The sequence below is a fragment of the Pristis pectinata genome, chromosome 3 (genome assembly GCF_009764475.1).
Source record: "Pristis pectinata isolate sPriPec2 chromosome 3, sPriPec2.1.pri, whole genome shotgun sequence".
Taxonomy (NCBI): domain Eukaryota; kingdom Metazoa; phylum Chordata; class Chondrichthyes; order Rhinopristiformes; family Pristidae; genus Pristis; species Pristis pectinata.
The window spans coordinates 1321330-1340466 of NC_067407.1; the positions used below are offsets into that span (position 1 = coordinate 1321330).

At 51.2% G+C, this 19137-nt stretch overlaps 1 protein-coding gene across 1 annotated transcript in view; it reads right to left on the reverse strand.

Moving 5' to 3' along the window:
* tnni3k (TNNI3 interacting kinase) overlaps positions 1-19137 on the reverse strand; it is a 175960-nt gene that overhangs the window by 116424 nt on the left and 40399 nt on the right. Inside the window, exons 11-18 of the mRNA XM_052011797.1 lie at positions 18151-18300; positions 17017-17103; positions 14751-14807; positions 11757-11849; positions 11595-11652; positions 8329-8523; positions 7291-7395; positions 1045-1097 (exon numbers count right to left, since the gene is read on the reverse strand). Of these exons, the coding sequence (XP_051867757.1) occupies positions 1045-1097; positions 7291-7395; positions 8329-8523; positions 11595-11652; positions 11757-11849; positions 14751-14807; positions 17017-17103; positions 18151-18300 (798 nt within the window). The remainder of the gene's footprint in view (positions 1-1044; positions 1098-7290; positions 7396-8328; positions 8524-11594; positions 11653-11756; positions 11850-14750; positions 14808-17016; positions 17104-18150; positions 18301-19137) is intronic.

A 19137-nucleotide genomic window follows, 5' to 3' on the forward strand; every position in this document is an offset into this window, starting at 1 on the left:
AGGGGAATCTGTGGGATTCTCTGCCCCAGAGGGTGTGGAGACTGGATCACTGGGGGGTTTAAAGAGGAGGGAGGTAAATGTTTGAAAGATCAGGGAACTGAGGGCGATGGGGAACTGGCACAGAAGAGGAGATGAGGCCTGGGGCAGATCAGCCGTGGTCACATTGAATGGTGGGAGAGGACTGAGGGGCCGAGTGGCCTCCTCCTGCTTTCCTGTGTTCACATTCAACACTGAGCACATCCACTGAAGGCTCCATCTGTTCCAAGGCCGAAAGAACATATCGTGCTGGCCTGGAATCCCTTCATATCAATCCAAATTCTATCTACAAAGCTGCTCCCACATCCCCCAACAGTATTTCTTCTTGGGGCCACTTGAAGGGATAGGTTTTAAGCTGTGTTTTGAGCCCGTATTATGTCTTCACCAGGATGTGCTTGGTGGTTTCTGTCCCCTGTGACTGCAACCTCAGGCCCCAGGACAGGTCCAGTAAAACCCAAATCCCTCACTGCCTCCAACTGCAGCTCCTGAGGGTCGTGGTGATAGTTGGCTGCAGGGTTGAAACTTCAAACAGCAAAGTGTTGAAGGAGTAGAGTAAGGGTGATTCTACAGAAGGAGAAGGGCAGATTTAATACAGGGTTCAGAATCAGGGAGGGCTCAGTGGAGTAAATCAGGAGTAACTGCTTGTGGTGGCAGAAGCTGCAGAGTGCACGTGGGGTTAGGAATGGTGGAGGAGGCTACATTGCCTTCAACAAGGTGAATTGGTGGTGGTGCAGTGTTAGCTATTGCCCTCTGGTTTTACAGTCCCCATGGCACCATCCCTCTCCTCCGTCTATGATCGAAGGTGTCCTCATTCAGCCTTGTCCCACTGGGGCCACATGTTAACAAGGCTGGGTGCACAATTGGACCCAGCTGCATCAACAGATTGGACACAACGTTGGGTGCTCTGAGCCCCAGGAGCAACTTGTGGGCCTTTGTCCTTCAGTCAGCTTCCCCCATCCTATTGGCCAGCACACATCAGCCAAGATCTCACGTTCACCAGGTCCGAACCTCCAAAATCAGCAACCACTGCGTGGCCGTCTTCGTAAAGCAGGATGTTGTGGCTTCAGGAGAGAGGAGAGAAAAGCTCGATCATTCACCACGTTAATTATTGTACCCAGTCCTTCCCTGACAACTCCCAGAACCACAGCATTGTACAGCACAGGAACGGGCCTTATGACCCACCACATCCGTGCCCATCTACACTCGTCCCTTCTGTCTGCATTAGCCCCATGTCCCTCTGCCCCTTTCCATCCACATACTTGCCCAAGTCAGTGTAGAGGAAGGAGATGGAGAGCTTGGTGACATGGTGTCATGACAACAACCTTTCCCTTAATGTCAGCAAAACTTCAGGAATGGGGGTGGTGCACATGCTCCTGTCTACATCAGTGGTGCTGAGGTTGAGAGCTTCAAGTTCCTAGGAGTGAACATCACCAATAGCCTGTCCTGATCCAACCACATAGATGCTATGGCCAAGAAAGCTCACCAGCACCTCTACTTCCTCAGGAGGCTAAAGAAATTTGGCATGTCCCCTTTGACACTCCAATTTTTATCGATGCATCATAGAAAGCATCCTATCTGGATGTATCACGGCTTGGTACAGCAACTGCTCTGCCCAGGACCACAAGAAACTGCAGAAAGTTGTGGACACAGCCCAGCACATCATGGAAACCAGCCTCCCCTCCATGGACTCTGTCTTTACCTCTCGTTGTCTTGGTGAAGCAGCCAGCATAATCCAAGACCCCACCCACCCGGGACATTCTCTCTTCTCTCCTCTTCCATCAGGTAGAAGATACAGGAGCCTGAGGGCACGTACCCCCAGGCTCAAGGACAGCTTCGGTGATAGAACTATTGAACAGTTCCCTTATACAATAAGATGGACTCTTCACCTCACAATCTACCTCGTTGTGACCTTGAACCTTATTGTCTACCTGCACTGCACTTCTCTGTAGCTGTGACACTTTACTCTGCATTCTGTTTTTGATTTTACCCTGTACTACCTCAATGCACTGTGTAATGAAATGACCTGTACGATCGGTATGCAAGACAAGTTTTTCACTGGACCTCGGTACAAGTGACAATAATAAACCAATTCCAATACCAATAAATGTTGTAACTGCATCTGCCTCCACCACGTCCTCTGGCAGCTCGTTCCTGATAACTGCCTCCCTCTGTGGAAAAACTTGCCTCTCAGGTCTCCTTTAAATGGCTCCCCTTCCACCTTAAACCTGTGCCCCCAAGTTCTAGACTCGCATGTCCTGGGACAAAGATTCCTGCCTACCCTAGCTATGCTCATAATTTTATAAACCTCTACATGGTCACCTCTCAGCCTCCGACATTCCAGTGAGAATGAATCCAGCCTGTCCGATCTCTCCTTGTAACTCCAGCCTTCCATTCCAGGCAATGTCCCGGTGAATCTCTCCTGCACATTCTCCAGTGCTACCACATCCTTCCTGTAGTGTGGTGACCAGAACTGGGCACAATATTCTAAATGTGGTCTAGCCAATGTTTTGTACAGCTTCAACATGACATTCCAACTCTCATAGAGTCAAAGAATGTAGAATGTGGGAACAGGCCATCCAACACAACCTGTCCACACTGACCAGTGGGCACCCTTCCACAGTCATCTCATCTTGAGCACTTGGTCCACTCTGCCTAAGTAATTCAAGTGCTCATCTAGACACCTAACAGCAGCCAGTAACCCAGCTTCCCCCACTCTCTCAGGCAGTGTGTTCCAGGTACTCACCACCCTCTGGGTGAAGAAGGTGCCCCTCAGATCCCCTCTAAATCTCTTTCTCCCTTGCCCTAAATCTGTGTCCTCAGGGATTATCTACCTCTGATATGGGGGGAAAATTCCTGCAGTCTCCTCTATCTATATCTCTTGTAGCTTTACATACCTCAGTCATGTCCCTCTTAACCCTCTCCACTCCAGGGAGAACAGACCCAGTCTCTCCTCATAACTGAAACGCTCCATCCCAGGCAATACCCTGGTGAATCTCTCCTGCACCGTCTCCTACCTGGTGACCAGAACTGCAGGCAGTGCTCCAGCTGAGGTCTGACCAAGGTTTTATCAAGTTGGAGCATAACCTCCCTGCTTATATAGAACATGGAACAGTACGGCACGGGAGCAGGCCCTTCGGCCCACAATGTTGTGCCAAACTAAATAAATTAGGAATCAAGTGCCCAACTAAACGAATCCCTTCTGCCTACACAATGTCCATAGCCCTCCAATCTCTGCACATCCATGTGCCTGGCTAAGAGCCTCTTAAACAACCCTATCGTATCTGCCTCCACCCCCACCCCTGGCAGCACGTTCCAGGCACCCACCACTCTCTGTGTTTCTTAAAGAAAATCTTGCCCCGCCCACCTCCTTTGAACTTTCTCCCTCTCACCTTAAACGCCTGCCCTCTAGTATTAGACATTTTGACCCTGGGGAAAAGATACTGGCTGTCTACTCTATCTATGCTTCTCATAATCTTGTAAACCTCTATCAAGTCTCCCCTCAGCCTCTGCTGCTCCAGAGAGAACAATCCAAGTTTGTCCAACCTCTCCTCATAGTACATGCCCTCTAATCCAGGCAGCGTCCTGGTGAGCTTCTCCAAAGCCTCCACATCCTTCCTATAATGGGGCGACCAGAACTGAATGCAATACTCCAGATGCAGCCCAACTGGAGTTTTATAAAGCTGAGCATAACTTCCAGGCTCTTGAAATCAATTCATACGCCGTCTTTACCTCCCTATCAACCTGTGGAGCCACTTTCAGGGAGCTATGAACTTGGACCCCAAGATCCCTCTGCTCATCAACACTGTTGAGGGTCCTGCCATTAACTGTCCTGTCCCTTTACATTTGATCTCCCAAGGTGCAACACATTTGGCTGGTATAAACTCCACCTGCCATTTCTCTGCCTATATCTGCGACTGTTCTATATCCCGCTGTATCCTTTGGCAGTCTCCTACACTATCCACAACACCACCAATCTTCATATCACCTGCAAGCTTACTAGCCCACCCATCTGTGTTTTCATCCAGGTCACTTCCCTATATCACTAACGGCAGAGGTCCCAGTACGGATCCCTACAGAACACCACTGGTCACAGACCTCCAGCCAGAATAAGTCCCATCGACCACTACCCTCGGTCTTCTGTGGCCAAGCCAATCCTGAATCCAAACAGCCAGAATACTTCTGTATTCATGAAGTCCAGTGTCTGATACGACTTCCTTACCACAATATCTAGATGTGCTTCCACCTTCAGGGATCTATGGACTTGTACTCCAAGGTGCCTCTGTTCCTCCATACTCACTAAGACCCCACCATTCATGGTGTGTCCTAGCCTCAACAGTACTCTCAAAAATGGCATCACCTCACATTTGGCCGGGTTGAACTCCATTTGCCATTTCTCAGCCCATCTCACCAACACATCGAGATCACCCTGTAGCCTCAGACCACCCTCCCCACTGTCAACAACCCCACCGATCTGTGAACCCACTGACCCTGCCTCCTACACCCACACCTGAGTCATTCACAGCAGGGGTCCTAGCACTGATCCCTATGGGACACCACCGGTCACAGGCATCCAATCACCAAAATAACCTCTACCATCAATTATTGCCGAGCTAATTTTGCATCCAGTTTGCCATCTTTTCTTGGATCCCATGGTATTGGTATTGGTTTATTATTGTCACTTGTACTGAGGTACAGTGAAAGACTTGTCTTACATACTGATCGTACAGGTCAATTCATTACACAGTGCAGTTACATTGAGTTAGTACAGAGTGCATTGATGTAGTACAGGTAAAAACAACAACAGTACAGAGTAAAGTGTCACAGCTACAGAGAAAGTGCAGTGTAATAAGGTGCAAGGTCACAACAAGGTAGATTGTGACAAGGTAGGGCCTGAACCTTTTCAATCAGTCACCCATGTGGGACCTTGTCAAAGGTTTTACTAAAGTCCCTGGAAATCACATCCTCTGCCCTGCCCTCATCGATACACTTTGTTACCTCTTCCAAGAATTCAATCAAATTGGTCAGGCAGGATCTGACCTTGACAAGACCATGCTGACTATCTATGAATAGTCCCCACCCTGTGTCCATTAATCCTGTCCCTCAGAATTTTCTCCATTAACTTCCCTCCCACTGACGTTAGGCTCACGGCTCTGTAATTGCTGGGCTTTGCTGCTTTTCTTGAACAGAGGAGAAGGGGGCACATTTGCTGTCCTCTAGTCACCTGGTACCTCATACGTCCATTGAAGATTTAAATACCTCTGCCAGAGCCCCAGCAATCTCCTCCCTCACCCCCCACGAAAGCCCAGGATAAATCCCAATCTGTCTTGGGAATTATCCACCTTTAAGCCTGCTAAGGCACCGAGTACTTCTTCCATTTGTGGAGATTTACAGTAGACTTTCACCTGCCCCTTCACGGCGTTCTCCAACTGCAAAGTCCATTTTCCTTGTGAATACACCCCCCCCCCCCCGCCCTTTAAACTCATTTGTGCCCTGGTCCCATGCTCCCTCTAACATTACCAGGTTCACAGGCAGAGATACTATAATACTGTCTAGCCATTAGAAATAGTGAATTAAAAATGTGTTGGGATATTTGTATCGGAAAACATCCAATGATCTGGAAAGTTGCTTGCCTGGCACCATCAAAGCCATGGAGCAGAAACCAAACTGCCAGAAGAACCCAGCAGGTTGAGCAGCATCTGTGGAGGCCGAGGGATGTTCCTGACCCACTGGGTCCCTCCAACAGATTCAAACATCTGCAGCCTCTTGTCTCCAAAGTCAAGAGGATGTTGTACGTTGGAGTTTTACTGTAGTTACACCTCCTTAGTTAAAGGTATCCTCTCAACCTCTCACTCAACGTCAGCAGAACTGAAGAGCTGACTGTTGACTCAGGAAGGGGAAGGAGGGTGAGCGTGCACCGGTCTACACTGGGGAATCAGCAGTGGGGAGGGTCAGCAGCTTTAAATCCCTGGGCATTAACGCATCGGGTGACCTGTCCTGGGCCCAGCACATAGATGCAATCACAAGGAAAGTGCACCAGTGTCTATTTTCTCAGGAGGTGAAGGAGGTTTGGCTTCTCACCGAACACTCTAATACTCCAACTTATACAGATGCGCTGTTGAAAGTATCTGACTGGTTGCATCATGGTCTGGGACGGCAATTCGAATGCGCAGGAATGTAAGAAGCTGCAGAGAGGAGTGGACTCTGCCCAATACATCACGGGCACATCCCTCCCCACCATCAGGAGTATCTACAGGAAGGCAACATCCATCATCAAAGATCCCCACCATCCGGGCCGTGCCATCTTCTCACAGCTCCCATCAGACAGGAGGTACAGAAGCCTGAAGTCCCACACCACCAGGTTCAGGAACAGCTACTTCCCTTCAACCATTCGGTTCTTGAACCAACCTGCACAACTGCAACACTATTACCATTTTGATCACTTTGCACTAAAATGGACATTTTTTTGTTCTAATTGTGTTCTTTCTTGTAAAAATTGTGTATAATTTAAGTTTAATTTATGTTTTTCTTGTGAATGCTGCTTATCTGATGCTCTGTGCCTGTGATGCTGCTGTGTGCACACACGGACTTCAGAATCAGAATCAGGTTTACTATCACTGACATATGTTGTGAAGTTTGTTATTCTGAGGCAGCAGCACAGTGCAAGATATAAAGATATAAAAATTACTGTAAGTTACAAAAATAAATAGGCAAAAGAGGAATAACGAGGTCGTGTTCATGGACCGTGCAGAGATCTGATGGCAGAGGGGAAGAAGCTGTTCCTGAATCGTTGAGTGTGGGTCTTCAGGCTCCTGTAGCTCCTCCCCAATGGTAGCGACGAGAAGAGGGTGAGGGTCCTTAATGATGGATTCTCCCTCCTTGAGGCACTGCCTCATTTGTCATATTATACACATGACAATAAACTCGACTTTGACTTTTTTTATCATGTTTGGATGAGACAGGTGGTAGAGCTGCTGACTCGAGATGTTCGCTCTAAACTTGATTTAACCATTAGCACAGTGGAGTCACAGAGTCACAGAGCACAGAGGCAGGCCCTTTGGCCCATCAATGTCCGTGCCAGCCATCCAGTACCCATCTACACCAATCCCATTGACCAGTACTTGGCCCGTAGCCTTCTCTGCCTTGGTGATTCAAGTGCTGGTCTCGATATCTGCTGGATGTGGTGGGAGTCCCTCCCTGCACCACCCCCTTGGCCCTTGCGACCTCCTCCGCTCCCAGGGGTGTGGGTGCACGTACCTGTTGAGGTCTCGGTGGATGATGGGTTGAGTCAGGTTGTGAAGATACTCCATTCCTTTGGCCACATCGATTGCGATGATCAGCTTGGACTGAAGGTCGATGATTCTGTGGATGGATGAAACAAAATGAAAATGGAACAGGTGAAATAAAAATTCCAACAGGGAGGGGTCCCAATGTCAGCAGACAAATGTTTAACACTGAGGAAGCCCCTCCCTTTCCCCTCCCTTCAGAATCTCGTCTACATTCACGACCTTTCTCTTTCATCCCTTTGTTCGTTGTGTTCTCCCCGCGCCTGGTCTCTCAGCTACAACACTCGGCCCAGTTGTCACTGAAGTTCTTCCCGTGCCAAGCCTCCTGAACCTTCCTCCCTCCTTCCACATCTCAGCTCTCTCCCTTGTCATCCAAGGAGCCCAGGCGTTGTGTTACTTCCTTTCCCCCTGCAGCAACCCACCAACATTGTCCTTAATGTCTCTCTAAACGTCACCCAGTCCTCCATTACAGTCCCGAGGCAGGGATTCAGCCCTAAACGTGGACAAGTCCTCTCCCCCCACCGACACTGCTCGACCCGTGAGTTCCTCCAGCAGATTGTGTGTTGCTCCAGATTCCAGCGTCTGCAGTCTCCTGCCTCTGTTACAGTTGCCCGGATGCACTCTTTGACTGTCCCTCGCCCATTTCACCACCCGGGACTATTGGTTCACCCTTTCACTTTGATTTACTGAAGTACTCCTCACCAGAACCACCACACACACCCACACACACACACACACACACACACACACACACACACACACACACACACACACAGAGCCTCGCATGCACACTCGCACACACACACAGCCCACATATACACACTCACACATACACTCGAATATTCACTATTGTGTTTAAACCTTACCCACAGCCTGGAGATGGGGCAGGAGGAGGGACAGACTGAAGACTCTTTCACAGGGCATGCACAGGCATTATGGGCTGAATGGCCTCCTGCTGCTAAACTCCACAAAGACAAAGCCAGTGAAGGTTAGCACAGAGAGAGCGTACCTCTTTTGTTCATGCAGGAGGGAGAACAAGGATCCCCCGGAGATGTACTGGGTGACGATGGCGAACTGACTGGGGTCGTTGAGGCAGGCTCCGACGAACTGGATCACACAGGGGTGGTTCAGGCGGCACAGGATGGAGACCTCGCGACAGAACATGTCCACGTCAGACTTGGAGCAAAAGGTGTTCGCCCGATACCTGGGAGGAAGAAAGGTGCAGTACCAGGTCACAGAGCCACCCAGCACGGAAACAGGCCCTTCGGCCCATCGAGTCCATGCCGACCATCACCCACCCATTGACACCAACCCTACACTGATCCCATTTTATTCTCCCCACATTCCCATCAACTCCCCCCAGATTCTACCCCCCACCCACACACTGGGGGCAATTTACAGCAGCCAATTAACCCACCGTCCCACACGTCTTTGGGACGTGGGAGGAGCCAATGTTTTGAAACATTGCAGTGTAGGGGGGTTCTTGCAGCCATGGAATCATAGAAGAACCATAGAACCATAGAACAATACAGCACAATACGGGGCCTTCGGCCCACCATGTTGTGCCGACCTTCAAACCACACCTAAGACTATCTAACCCCTTCCTCCCACATATCCCTCTATCTTAAATTCCTCCATATGCTTAGCTAACAATCTCTTGAACTTGTCCAATGTATCAGCGTCCACCACCACCCCAGGCAGCGCATTCCAGGCACCAACCACTCTCTGGGTGAAAGACCTCCCTCTGACGTCTCCCTTGAACTTCCCACCCATTACCTTAAAGCCATGACCTCTTGTATTGAGCATTGGTGCCCTGGGAAAGAGGCGCTGGCTGTCCACTCTATCTATTCCTCTTAATATTTTGTATACCTCTATCATGTCTCCCCTCATCCTCCTTCTCTCCAATGAGTAAAGCCCTAGCTCCTTTAGTCTCTCCATACAGCATGGAATGGACCAGTCTGCCCACCACGTCCACACCAACCAGTAAGACCCATACATATTAATCCCATCTCTCAGCCCCGAGCCTGTGCCTGGGTGATCCAACTATTCCTCTCCTTATTCCACAGATGCTGCTCAACCCGCTGAGTTCCTCCAGATTCCAGCATCGGCAGTCTCCTGTGTCTCCACCTTTTAATGCTGTCAGTGACCCAGCTTCCCCCACTCTCTCCGACAGTGTTCCAGGTACTCAGCGCTCTCTGGGTGAAGGAAGTCCCCTCAGACCCCCTCTAACTCTCTGCTCCCTCACCCTAAATCCATGTCCTCTAGTTTTACCTCCCTCTGATATGGAGGAAAGTTTCCTGCAGTCTGCCCTATCTACCCCCTCATCACTTTATGTACCTCAGTCATGTCACCGCTGTACCCCCCTCTGCCCCAGGGAGAACGGACCCAGTCTCTCCTCAGTACTGGAACACTCCATCCCAGGCAACACCCTGGGGAACCTCCTCTGCACCATCTCCAGTACTGTCACATCCTTCCTGTAGTGTGCTCACCAGAAATGCACGCACAACTCCAGCTGAGGGCTGACCAATGGTTTGTAAATTTGGAGCATAACCTCCCTGCTCTCGTGTTCAATGCCCCGACCAATGACGGCCAGTATCCTGAGTGCTTTATTAACTACATTATCTACCTGTGCTGCCACCTTCAAGGACCTTTGGACTTGCACACAAAGGTGTGTGTCCCAGCCTCAGTTGTGCTCCCAAAATTCATCACGTCCCATTTATCTGCATTAAACTCCATCTGACATTTCTCAGCCCATTTCACCAACACATTGAGATCACCCTGTAGCTTCAGACCACCCTCCCCACTGTCAATAAATCCATAAATCTTACTGACCCTGCCTCCCACATCCACACCCAACTCATTCACATACAGCAAGGGTCCCAGCACCGATCCTTGTGGGACACCACTAGTCACAGGCATCCAGTCACAAAAGCTGGCCTCTAGCATCACCTTCTGTCTCCACTCACCAAGCCAAGTTTCAATCCAATTCACCAACTTGCCCTGGATCCCATGGGCCCTGACCTTTCGGACCAGACTCCACGTGGGACCTTGTCAAAGGCCTCACTGAAGTCCATGTAAATCACATCTACTGCCCTGCCCTCATCGATACACTTTGTTTTCTGTCACCACTCTGCCCCTCTGTTACTGCATGGTTATTCCAGAGTCACAGAGTTATACAGCACTCTGACAGGCCCTTCGGTCCAACTGGTCCATGCCGACCAAGATTCCTTCCTGAGCTAGTCCCATGTGCCTGTGTTTGGCCCCTATCCCTCTAAACCTTTCCCATCCATGGACCTGTCCAAATGTTATTTTTAAACATTGTAACTGTACCCACCTCTACCCCTTCCTCTGGCAGCTCGTTCCACACACTCACCACCCTCTGTGTGAAAAAGTTGCCCCTCAGGTCCCCTTTAAATTTCCCCTCTCACCCTTAACCTGTGCCCTCTAGGTTTAGACTCCCCAACCCTGGAACAGACTGTGACCACCCACCTTATCCAAGCCCCTCATGATGTTATAAACCTCTCTAAGGTCACCCCTCAGCCTCCTTCACTCCAGGGAAACAGTCCCGGCCTGTCCAGTCTCTCCTGATAACTCCAGTCCAGAGAGGCCAAAGAGTTTCATCCCAATCCCAACTCAGTGCTCTTTGGAGTTTGGAAGAATGAGGGGACAGGACAGGGGAGATGTGGAGATGTTTCCACCAGTGGGAGAGTCTGGAACGAGGGGACACAGTTACAGGATTAGGGGACGGACATTTAAAACTGAGGTGTGTAGGGACTTCTCACAGAGGGAGGGGAATCTGTGGGATTCCCTGCCCCAGAGGGTGTGGAGACTGGATCACTGGGGGGTTTAAAGAGGAGGGAGGTAAATGTTTGAAAGATCAGGGAACTGAGGGCGATGGGGAACTGGCACAGAAGAGGAGATGAGGCCTGGGGCAGATCAGCCGTGGTCACATTGAATGGTGGGACAGGACTGAGGGGCCGAGTGGCCTCTTCCTGCTCCTGTTTCCTTGCGTTCCCTCCTCGACCCCTCGGGGTAGAAAGTTCCTGCTGACCACAATGTGGTGCTGAGACATTGAGCGACCTTTGTCTCATTCATACACAGGGTTCAGGAGGGCAGTTTGCCCCGACCTCCTCTGGGGCAATTAGTGATGGGCAACAGATGCTATCTCTCCAGTTACTTTAACCCCCCCATCAATGACTAACCAACTACTTATTGATCCCATGCATTAGTGGTCGGTGTAGACCGGTGACCCACAACGTCCAGGTGGGATCTCACCTTTTAATGGCAACGATCTTATTCCGGCACCTTCCTTTGTAAACCTTGCCGAAGGAACCTGGGGGATGGAGAGGAGAAGGCTGCTCAGTGTCACCTGCCCGTGTGCCCCTCCCACAGAAGCCACCCCACCCCCCACGCCCCACAGCTGATGGTGTTCCTGACCTGATCCGATGATTTCGTGGAACTCGATGTCGGACAACTGCAGGTGGAAGTGAGAAGGGAGGCTGGCTCGCAGGAGCAGGATGTCAGCTTTCTCTGTCGCAGAGGCAAGAGGAGAAGATTGTGGTCACCACTCAACCTCAACAGAGTGCGTTTCTGCAGCTGGCAATGACGCAGCGTAAATCAGTGGCGCAGCGGGCAGAGCCGCCACCTCACAGCTCCAGAGATCTGGGTTCGATCCCGACCTCCGGTGCTGTCTGTGTGGAGTTTGCACGTTCTCCCTGTGACCGCGTGGGTTTCTCCCCACACTCAGCCAGGGCAGGAGCCGTACCAGACCTTGCGTTCGGAAATAAGAGCCTGACCAGGTAGTCGGGGTTTCAGTGGGAGCACATTTGGGAACAACAATCATAGCTCCATCAGTTTTCAACAAACAATCTGCTGGAGGAACTCAGTCCTGACGCAGGGGCTCAACCTGAAACATCGACAGATCCTCTCCCCCCACGGACGCTGCTCGACCCGCTGAGTTCCTCCAGCAGATAGTTTGTTGCTCCAGATTCCAGCATCTGCGGTCTCTGGTGTCTCTGTAGGTTTTCAGATAGTTCAGGACAAGGGTGGTCATCGGGGAAGGTACTGAACTAGGGAAAGGCTAATGAGAACGTATTAGGCAGGGCTGGGGAGAGTAGATTGGGAGCAGCTGTTATTGGGTAAGTCCACCTCTGACGTGGGAGTTGTTCAAAGGCCGGCTGGTCAGAATTCAGAACCAACATGTTCCTGTGAGGAAAAAAGACGAGGATGGCAAGGTTTGGGAACCCTGGATGTCGAGAGATGTTGGAAATTTAGTGAAAATGAACAAGGAATCTGAAATCGGACAGGGCCCTTGAGGAATCTAAAGGAAGCAGGAGAGAGCTTACACAGGGAATCAGGAGGTTAAATGGGCCGTGGAATGTCCGTGGTCAGTGGGACTGAGGAGAATCCCAAGGCATTTTATACATACATTAAAAACAAGAGGGTCAGTGGGGAGAGGGGAGGACCACTCCAGGACACAGGAGGGGATTTCTGCCTGGAGCCAGAGGGTGTGGGCGGGATACGGAACCAGTGCTTCGCATCGGAATTCACCATGGAGAAGAATGGGGAGGACGGTGAGATCAGCGAGGGGCATGTTGATACCTAAAGGAGGAGGTGTTGGGGCTCTTGAAGAACATTAAGGTGGATAAATCCCTGGGGCCTGAAGGGATCCATCTCAGGTTATGGAGGGAGGTAAGAGAGGAGATTGCTGGAGCCTTGACAGGGATCTTTGTGTCCTCTTCAGCCACAGACAACTGGAGAGTGGCCGATGTTGTTCTTTGTTTAAGAAAGGCGGTAGGGACAAACCAGGAAATGATAGGCGGGTGAGCCTTACGTCAGTGGTAGGGGAATCATTGGAGAAGATTCTTAGGGACAGGATCTACTTGCATTTAGAAACACATGGAGTTATTAGGGATCATCATGCTTTGTGCTGGGGAGGTCATGGCTTACAAATGTAATGTTTCATGAGGAGGTGACAAAGATGATGGGTGAGGGCAGCACAGTGGGTCTTGTCCACGCGTTTGACAAGGTCCCTCATGGTGGGTTGATCCAGAAGGTTGAGGCACACGGGGATCTATGGTGACTCGGTAAATAGGATTCAGAATTGACTTGCCCACAGAAGACAGAGGGTGGTGGTGACGGGTGTTCTGGCAGGAGGTCTGTGACCAGTGGTGTTCCACAGGGAATGGTGCTGGGACCCCTGTTGTTTGGGATATGTGTAAATGATTGGGATGAAAATATATGTTTGCAGATGACACAGAAATTGGTGGAACTGTGGAGAGTGAGGAAGGTTGTGAAAGGATCCAGCGGGATACGGACTACTTGCAGATATGGACAGAGAAACGACAGATGGAGTTTAATGCAGACAAGTGTGAGGTGCTGCACTTTGGGAGGTCAAATGTAATGGGAAAGTACACAGTTAATGGCAGAACCCTTGGGAGCATTGATGTACAGAGGGATCTTGGGGTGCAAGTCCATAGCTCCCTGAAAATGGCAACACAAGTAGACAGGGTGGTAACAAAGGTGTACGGCATGCTTGTCTTCATCAGTCGGGATGTTGAGTACAAAAGTCGGGAAGTCACGTTGCAGCTGTATAAAACTTTGGTCCAGCCACATTTGGAGTATTGTGTGCAGTTCTGGTCGCCCCGTTACAGGAAGGGTGTGGGGGCTGTGGAGAGGATGCAGAAGAGGTTCATCAGGATACTGCCTGGATTAGAGGGCATGAGCTACAAGGAGAGGTTGGACAAACTTGGATTGTTTTTCTCCGGAGCGTCAGAGGCTGAGGGGAGACCTGATAGAGGTTTATAAAATGATGAGAGGCACAGATAGACAGCAGGTATCTTTTCCCCAGGGCGGAAATGTAAAGTACTAGAGGGCGTGGGTTTAAGGTGAAAGGGGGAAAGTTTAAAGGAGATGTGCGGGGCAAGTTATTTTACACAGAGAGCGGTGGGTGCCTGGGACGTGCTGCCAGGGGTGGGGGTGGAGGCTGATATAATAGCAATGTCATTTGGACAGGCACATGAACAGGTGGGGAATGAAGGGCTATGGACTGTCGGCAGACAGATGTACAGTTTACATTGGCATCATTGTCGGCTGAGGGCCTGTTCCTGTGTTATACTGTTCTATCCCAAATACATGCGGGTCGGTGAGTTAATCGGCCGCTGTAAATTGTTCCCAGTGTGTGGGTGAGGGGTAGAATCTGGGGGCAGTTGATGGGAATGTGGGGAGAATGAAATGGGATCAGTGTAGGGTTGGTGTCAATGGGTGGGAGATGGTCGGCACGGACTCGATGGGCCGAAGGGCCTGTTTCTTTGCCGGGTGACTCTGAAACAAGAAGCCTGAACCTCTAGCAGAGAACGGGAGCCTGCAGTGTGGAGGAGGTACGATGGAGTTACAGGAAGGACAATGGTGTACAAAGCTCGCTGCACTCACCTTTCGTCATGCTCTTGATTTTCCCGAGTGGAGATGGAACGGACACATAGGAGCCATCTGCAAGAGAGAGGAGGCTGGCTTTACACCGACTGCACAGACACTGAAGCAGGCCACTCTGCCCAACTCTGGTCCTTCTGACTCTCCTCCTGTCCCAGTTCAATCCCCTGTGGATAGACCCCTCCATTCCTCCCTCCCCTGTCCGTACAACTCAAGCCCTCCAGTGCCGGGAGAACCCTTGTGAATCTGTTCTACACCCTTTCCAGCTTATTGACATCCTTCCTATAGCTGGGCAACCAGAACTGTGCGCTGTACTCTGTGTGGTCTCCCCAGCGACTTGTACAGCTGTAACATGGTGTCCCATCTCCTGTACTCAGTGCCCCGACCGATGAAGGCCAGCGTGCCAAACGCCTTCTTCACCACCCTGTCTACCTATGTCACCACTTTCAGGGAACTGTGTCCCTGTACCCCCAGGTTTCCCCGTTCTACAACACTCCCCAGGGCCCTGCCATTTCCATGACAGCAGTGGTAGAAATGACCGCACTGTCCTGTGGAGACAGAGTCCTCACTTCTCACTGAGGACACCCTCCATCATGTTGCCAGGCAACGACGATACCCAACCAGGGACAATCCACCTATCGGCTCCTGATGTTCAATGGCATCACCACCACTGAATCCCCCACCATCACTCTCCCCACTGCCCACACACTGAACCGGAGCAGCCATGAACACTGTGGCTACAAGAGCAGGTCAGAGGCTGGGAATCCTGCGGTGAGCGACTCCCCTCCTCACTATCCACAGCCTGTCCCCCATCGACAAGGCTCAGTTCAGGATTGTGAGGGAACACCCTGCACGTGCCTGGGTGAGGGCAGCTTCAACAGCTCTCAAGAAGCTCGACACCATCCAGGACACAGCAGCTCACTTGATAGACACCCCATCCACACCCACTCACAGTAGCAGCAGTGTGGACCATCTACAGGAGGCACTGCAGCAACTCACCGAGACCCCTCAGACAGCATCTTCCAAACCCACCACCTCTCCCAGCTGGAAGGTTGAGGGCAGCAGAAGCACAGGGGTCACCACCCCGGAGTTCCCTCCCAGCTACACCCCATCCTGACTGGGAAATGTGTCGCCGTTCGTTCACCGTCGCTGGGTGTAAACCCTGGAACTCCCTCCCCACCAGCACCGTGGCAGCTCCTTCACCAGAAGGGCTGCAGTGGTTCACAGAAGCGGCTCACTCCCACCGTCTCCAGGGGCAGTTAGGGGTGGACAATAAACATCCAGATTCCCAAAACATAAGGTCGTCTGAGGAGAGGAGTTGTCCTGAGTCCTCCGTCCCACAAGTTGGGACAATTTTCCCCGTGGTTATCCCACCAAAACCTTTCAGAATCTTCCGAATCTCCGTCCAGGCACTCTTCCACCCCCCCTTGCCAAGGGAAATGGCTCAGCCTCCCCGTCGGTGTAACTGCAATCCCGGACAACAGTAACTGCACCCCCTACACCTTCCAGAGTGGTGACTGGAACTGTGCACCAGCCAGATGTGGTTGAACACAGTCTGGTACATGTTTCGCAGTTTACAATCCTGTTCCAACAAGCCCAATGCTTTCATTGATCGATGATCTCGTTAGTTCCCACTGCTACTCTTAGCGATTTTGTGCTTTGTTCCCAGACCCTCACTCCATCCTGCCTGCCCCATCTTAATCCTAATTCAACAATTTTCCCCTGATCCCTCTTCATTAATTAATCTCTCCTGGGAGTCACAAAGAGATACAGCAGGGAAACAGGCCCCTAGGCCCATCGAGTCCATGCCGACCATCAACCACACATTTACACCAACCCTACACTGATCCCATTTCATTCTCCCCACATTCCCGTCAACTCCCCCCAGACTCTACCCCTCATCCCTGCATGCAAACTCCACACAGACAGCACCTGAGGTCGGGAGTCGGGAGAGAGAAAAGTATGCAGAGAAAGAGAGAGAAAGAGAAGAGATAGATTGAGACAGAAACAGAGAGAGATCAGGAGTGGGTAAGAGTGAGGTAGAGAGAAACTGAGTGAGAGAGACATCCAGACAGAAACACAGAAGTAGAGAGGGAGAAAAGAGAGGAGGAGAAAGGGGAGACAGAGAGACAGAACAAGATACACCAGTACAAATGTGGGTCATTTTTCTGACCAAGTTCAATGACAATTGAAACTATAACTGTGAGTCTGAAGCTGTGCCATGTGACGAGCTGTGTTTCCGTGCAGGAGGCAAGGCCCCTGCACTCACCTCCTCCGGGCTGGGAGTACTCGTTGCAGGGAGACTCATCCTGTGGCCGCTTATAATGCTTCAGCAATGTGACAATGGCGTCATGACCTGGAGACCAAACAGCAACATCAGCTGGGAAACGTCCCAATCCAGAGCAACATTTATAGTGAAACAACATGCAAGTTCCACACTACCCTCCCTCAGTACTGCCCCTTTTTTTTACTATAAATGTTTATTAGCTAAAAGCACTACAAAAAGGACAACCAGTGTCAATACACGACATCTAATACAGAAAAGAAGAAACTACGCAACGACAGAACTACGGTAGAGAATGCAAACTAATACTAACGAAACACACAGGCAACACTACACCTGTTAACGCAACACGCGACACTTCAAATAAGAATCGCATTTGTACCGTCCACGACACACGCGATCCCCTGAGGGGCCCACCGAGCGCGGAACTCAGTCAGGGTGCCCGGGAAGACTGCATGCTCCCTCTCCAGACACCAGCGCGTGCACGTAAGCGCAGAAGACGGGCAAGCAGGCCGACCGGCCGGAACCCTCGGCCACCCGTTGCCGCGTCCCGTGGATGGCCAGCTTGGCCAGGCCCAGCAGGAGACCCACCAGAAGATCCTCCACGCGCCCCGCCCTGTGCCGAACTGGGTGCCCGTAAACCAACAGCGTCGGGCTGAAGTGCAGCCAGAACTTGAGCAGCAGCCCCTTCAGATACACAAAGAGGGGCTACAACCTTCCGCACTCCGCGTACATGTGGTACACCGTCTCCTCCTGGCTACAGGAGTAACAGGCGGCCGGGATGTCGGTAAACTGGCTCAGGAAACGGTTGCACGGCACCGCCCGGTGCAGCACCCTCCACCCCAGGTCCCCGATGTACAGCAGGCGGACTCCCACTTAGAGAGACCTCCATCGGGGACCCCACTCACTGCCCGCCGGCAAGACAGATCGCCACAGCGTGTCAGTACTGCCCCTCCCACAGTGCGACCTTCCCTCAGTACCGCCCGTCTCACAGTGTGACCCTCTCTCAGTACTGCATTGGGACTGCCCAAGTCTCTGAAGTTCCGGTGTTAGGTTCTGGCTCCAGAGGGAGTGCCCTCTGCAGTCACGGACTGGCTCTCCTCGCACCGATTCCCTCACCTTTCTCGTATGCCCACATCAGGCACGTTTGTTCATCCTTCTCTCCACTGGAGCGGCTGGGGTCAGAGGCCACCAGATTCATGTCTGCTCCACTGTCCAGCAGGAATTGGACGAGCCGAATGTGACCATGGTAACAGGCACTGTGTAACCCTGGCGTGGACCGAGAGCTCAGGCATCAGTAACACTCCGATAATACGGCACGCTCTGCAGATTTTCCAGTCTACTGAATGTCACCCAAACTCACTCAATTCACTGTTTCAACATGTTACACCGCAGTGTACTAAAGTTTCCAGTGATCCTCGTGCGTTTAAACAGAACGCAGAAATGGAGTTTTAAGGGATTGTGGGAAAGGGGGTCCCCGGTGTGTTACAGCAGAGTCCAGGGAACTGTGGATGTCGAAGCTGATCAACGGTTGGGTAAGGAGAAAGGTTGGGTGTGACAGGCAGAGGGAACAAAACACAGGGCAGGCCCTTTCGGAGAACAGAATGTAAAGGCTGCTTGAAAAGAAATTCCGAGGGCAAAGAGCGACCAAAATATCACTGGCAGGTAAGTTTAAGAAAAATCCTACAGCATGAGGAAAAGGAAGCACACGTAAGATTCAGGAATCTGAAATCGGACAGGGCCCTTGAGGAATCTAAAGGAAGCAGGAGAGAGCTTACACAGGGAATCAGGAGGTTAAATGGGCCGTGGAATGTCCGTGGTCAGTGGGACTGAGGAGAATCCCAAGGCATTTTATACACACATTAAGAACAAGAGGGTCAGTGGGGAGAGGGAAGGACCACTCAGGAGGGGATTTCTGCCTGGAGCCAGAGGGTGTGGGCAGGGTACAGAACCAGTGCTTCACATCGGAATACAACACGGAGAAGGATGGGGAGGACGGTGAGATCAGCGAGGGGGATGTTGATATAGAACATAGAACAGTACAGCACAGAGCAGGCCCTTTGGCCCACAATGTTGTGCCGACATAGCTAATCCCTCCTACCTACA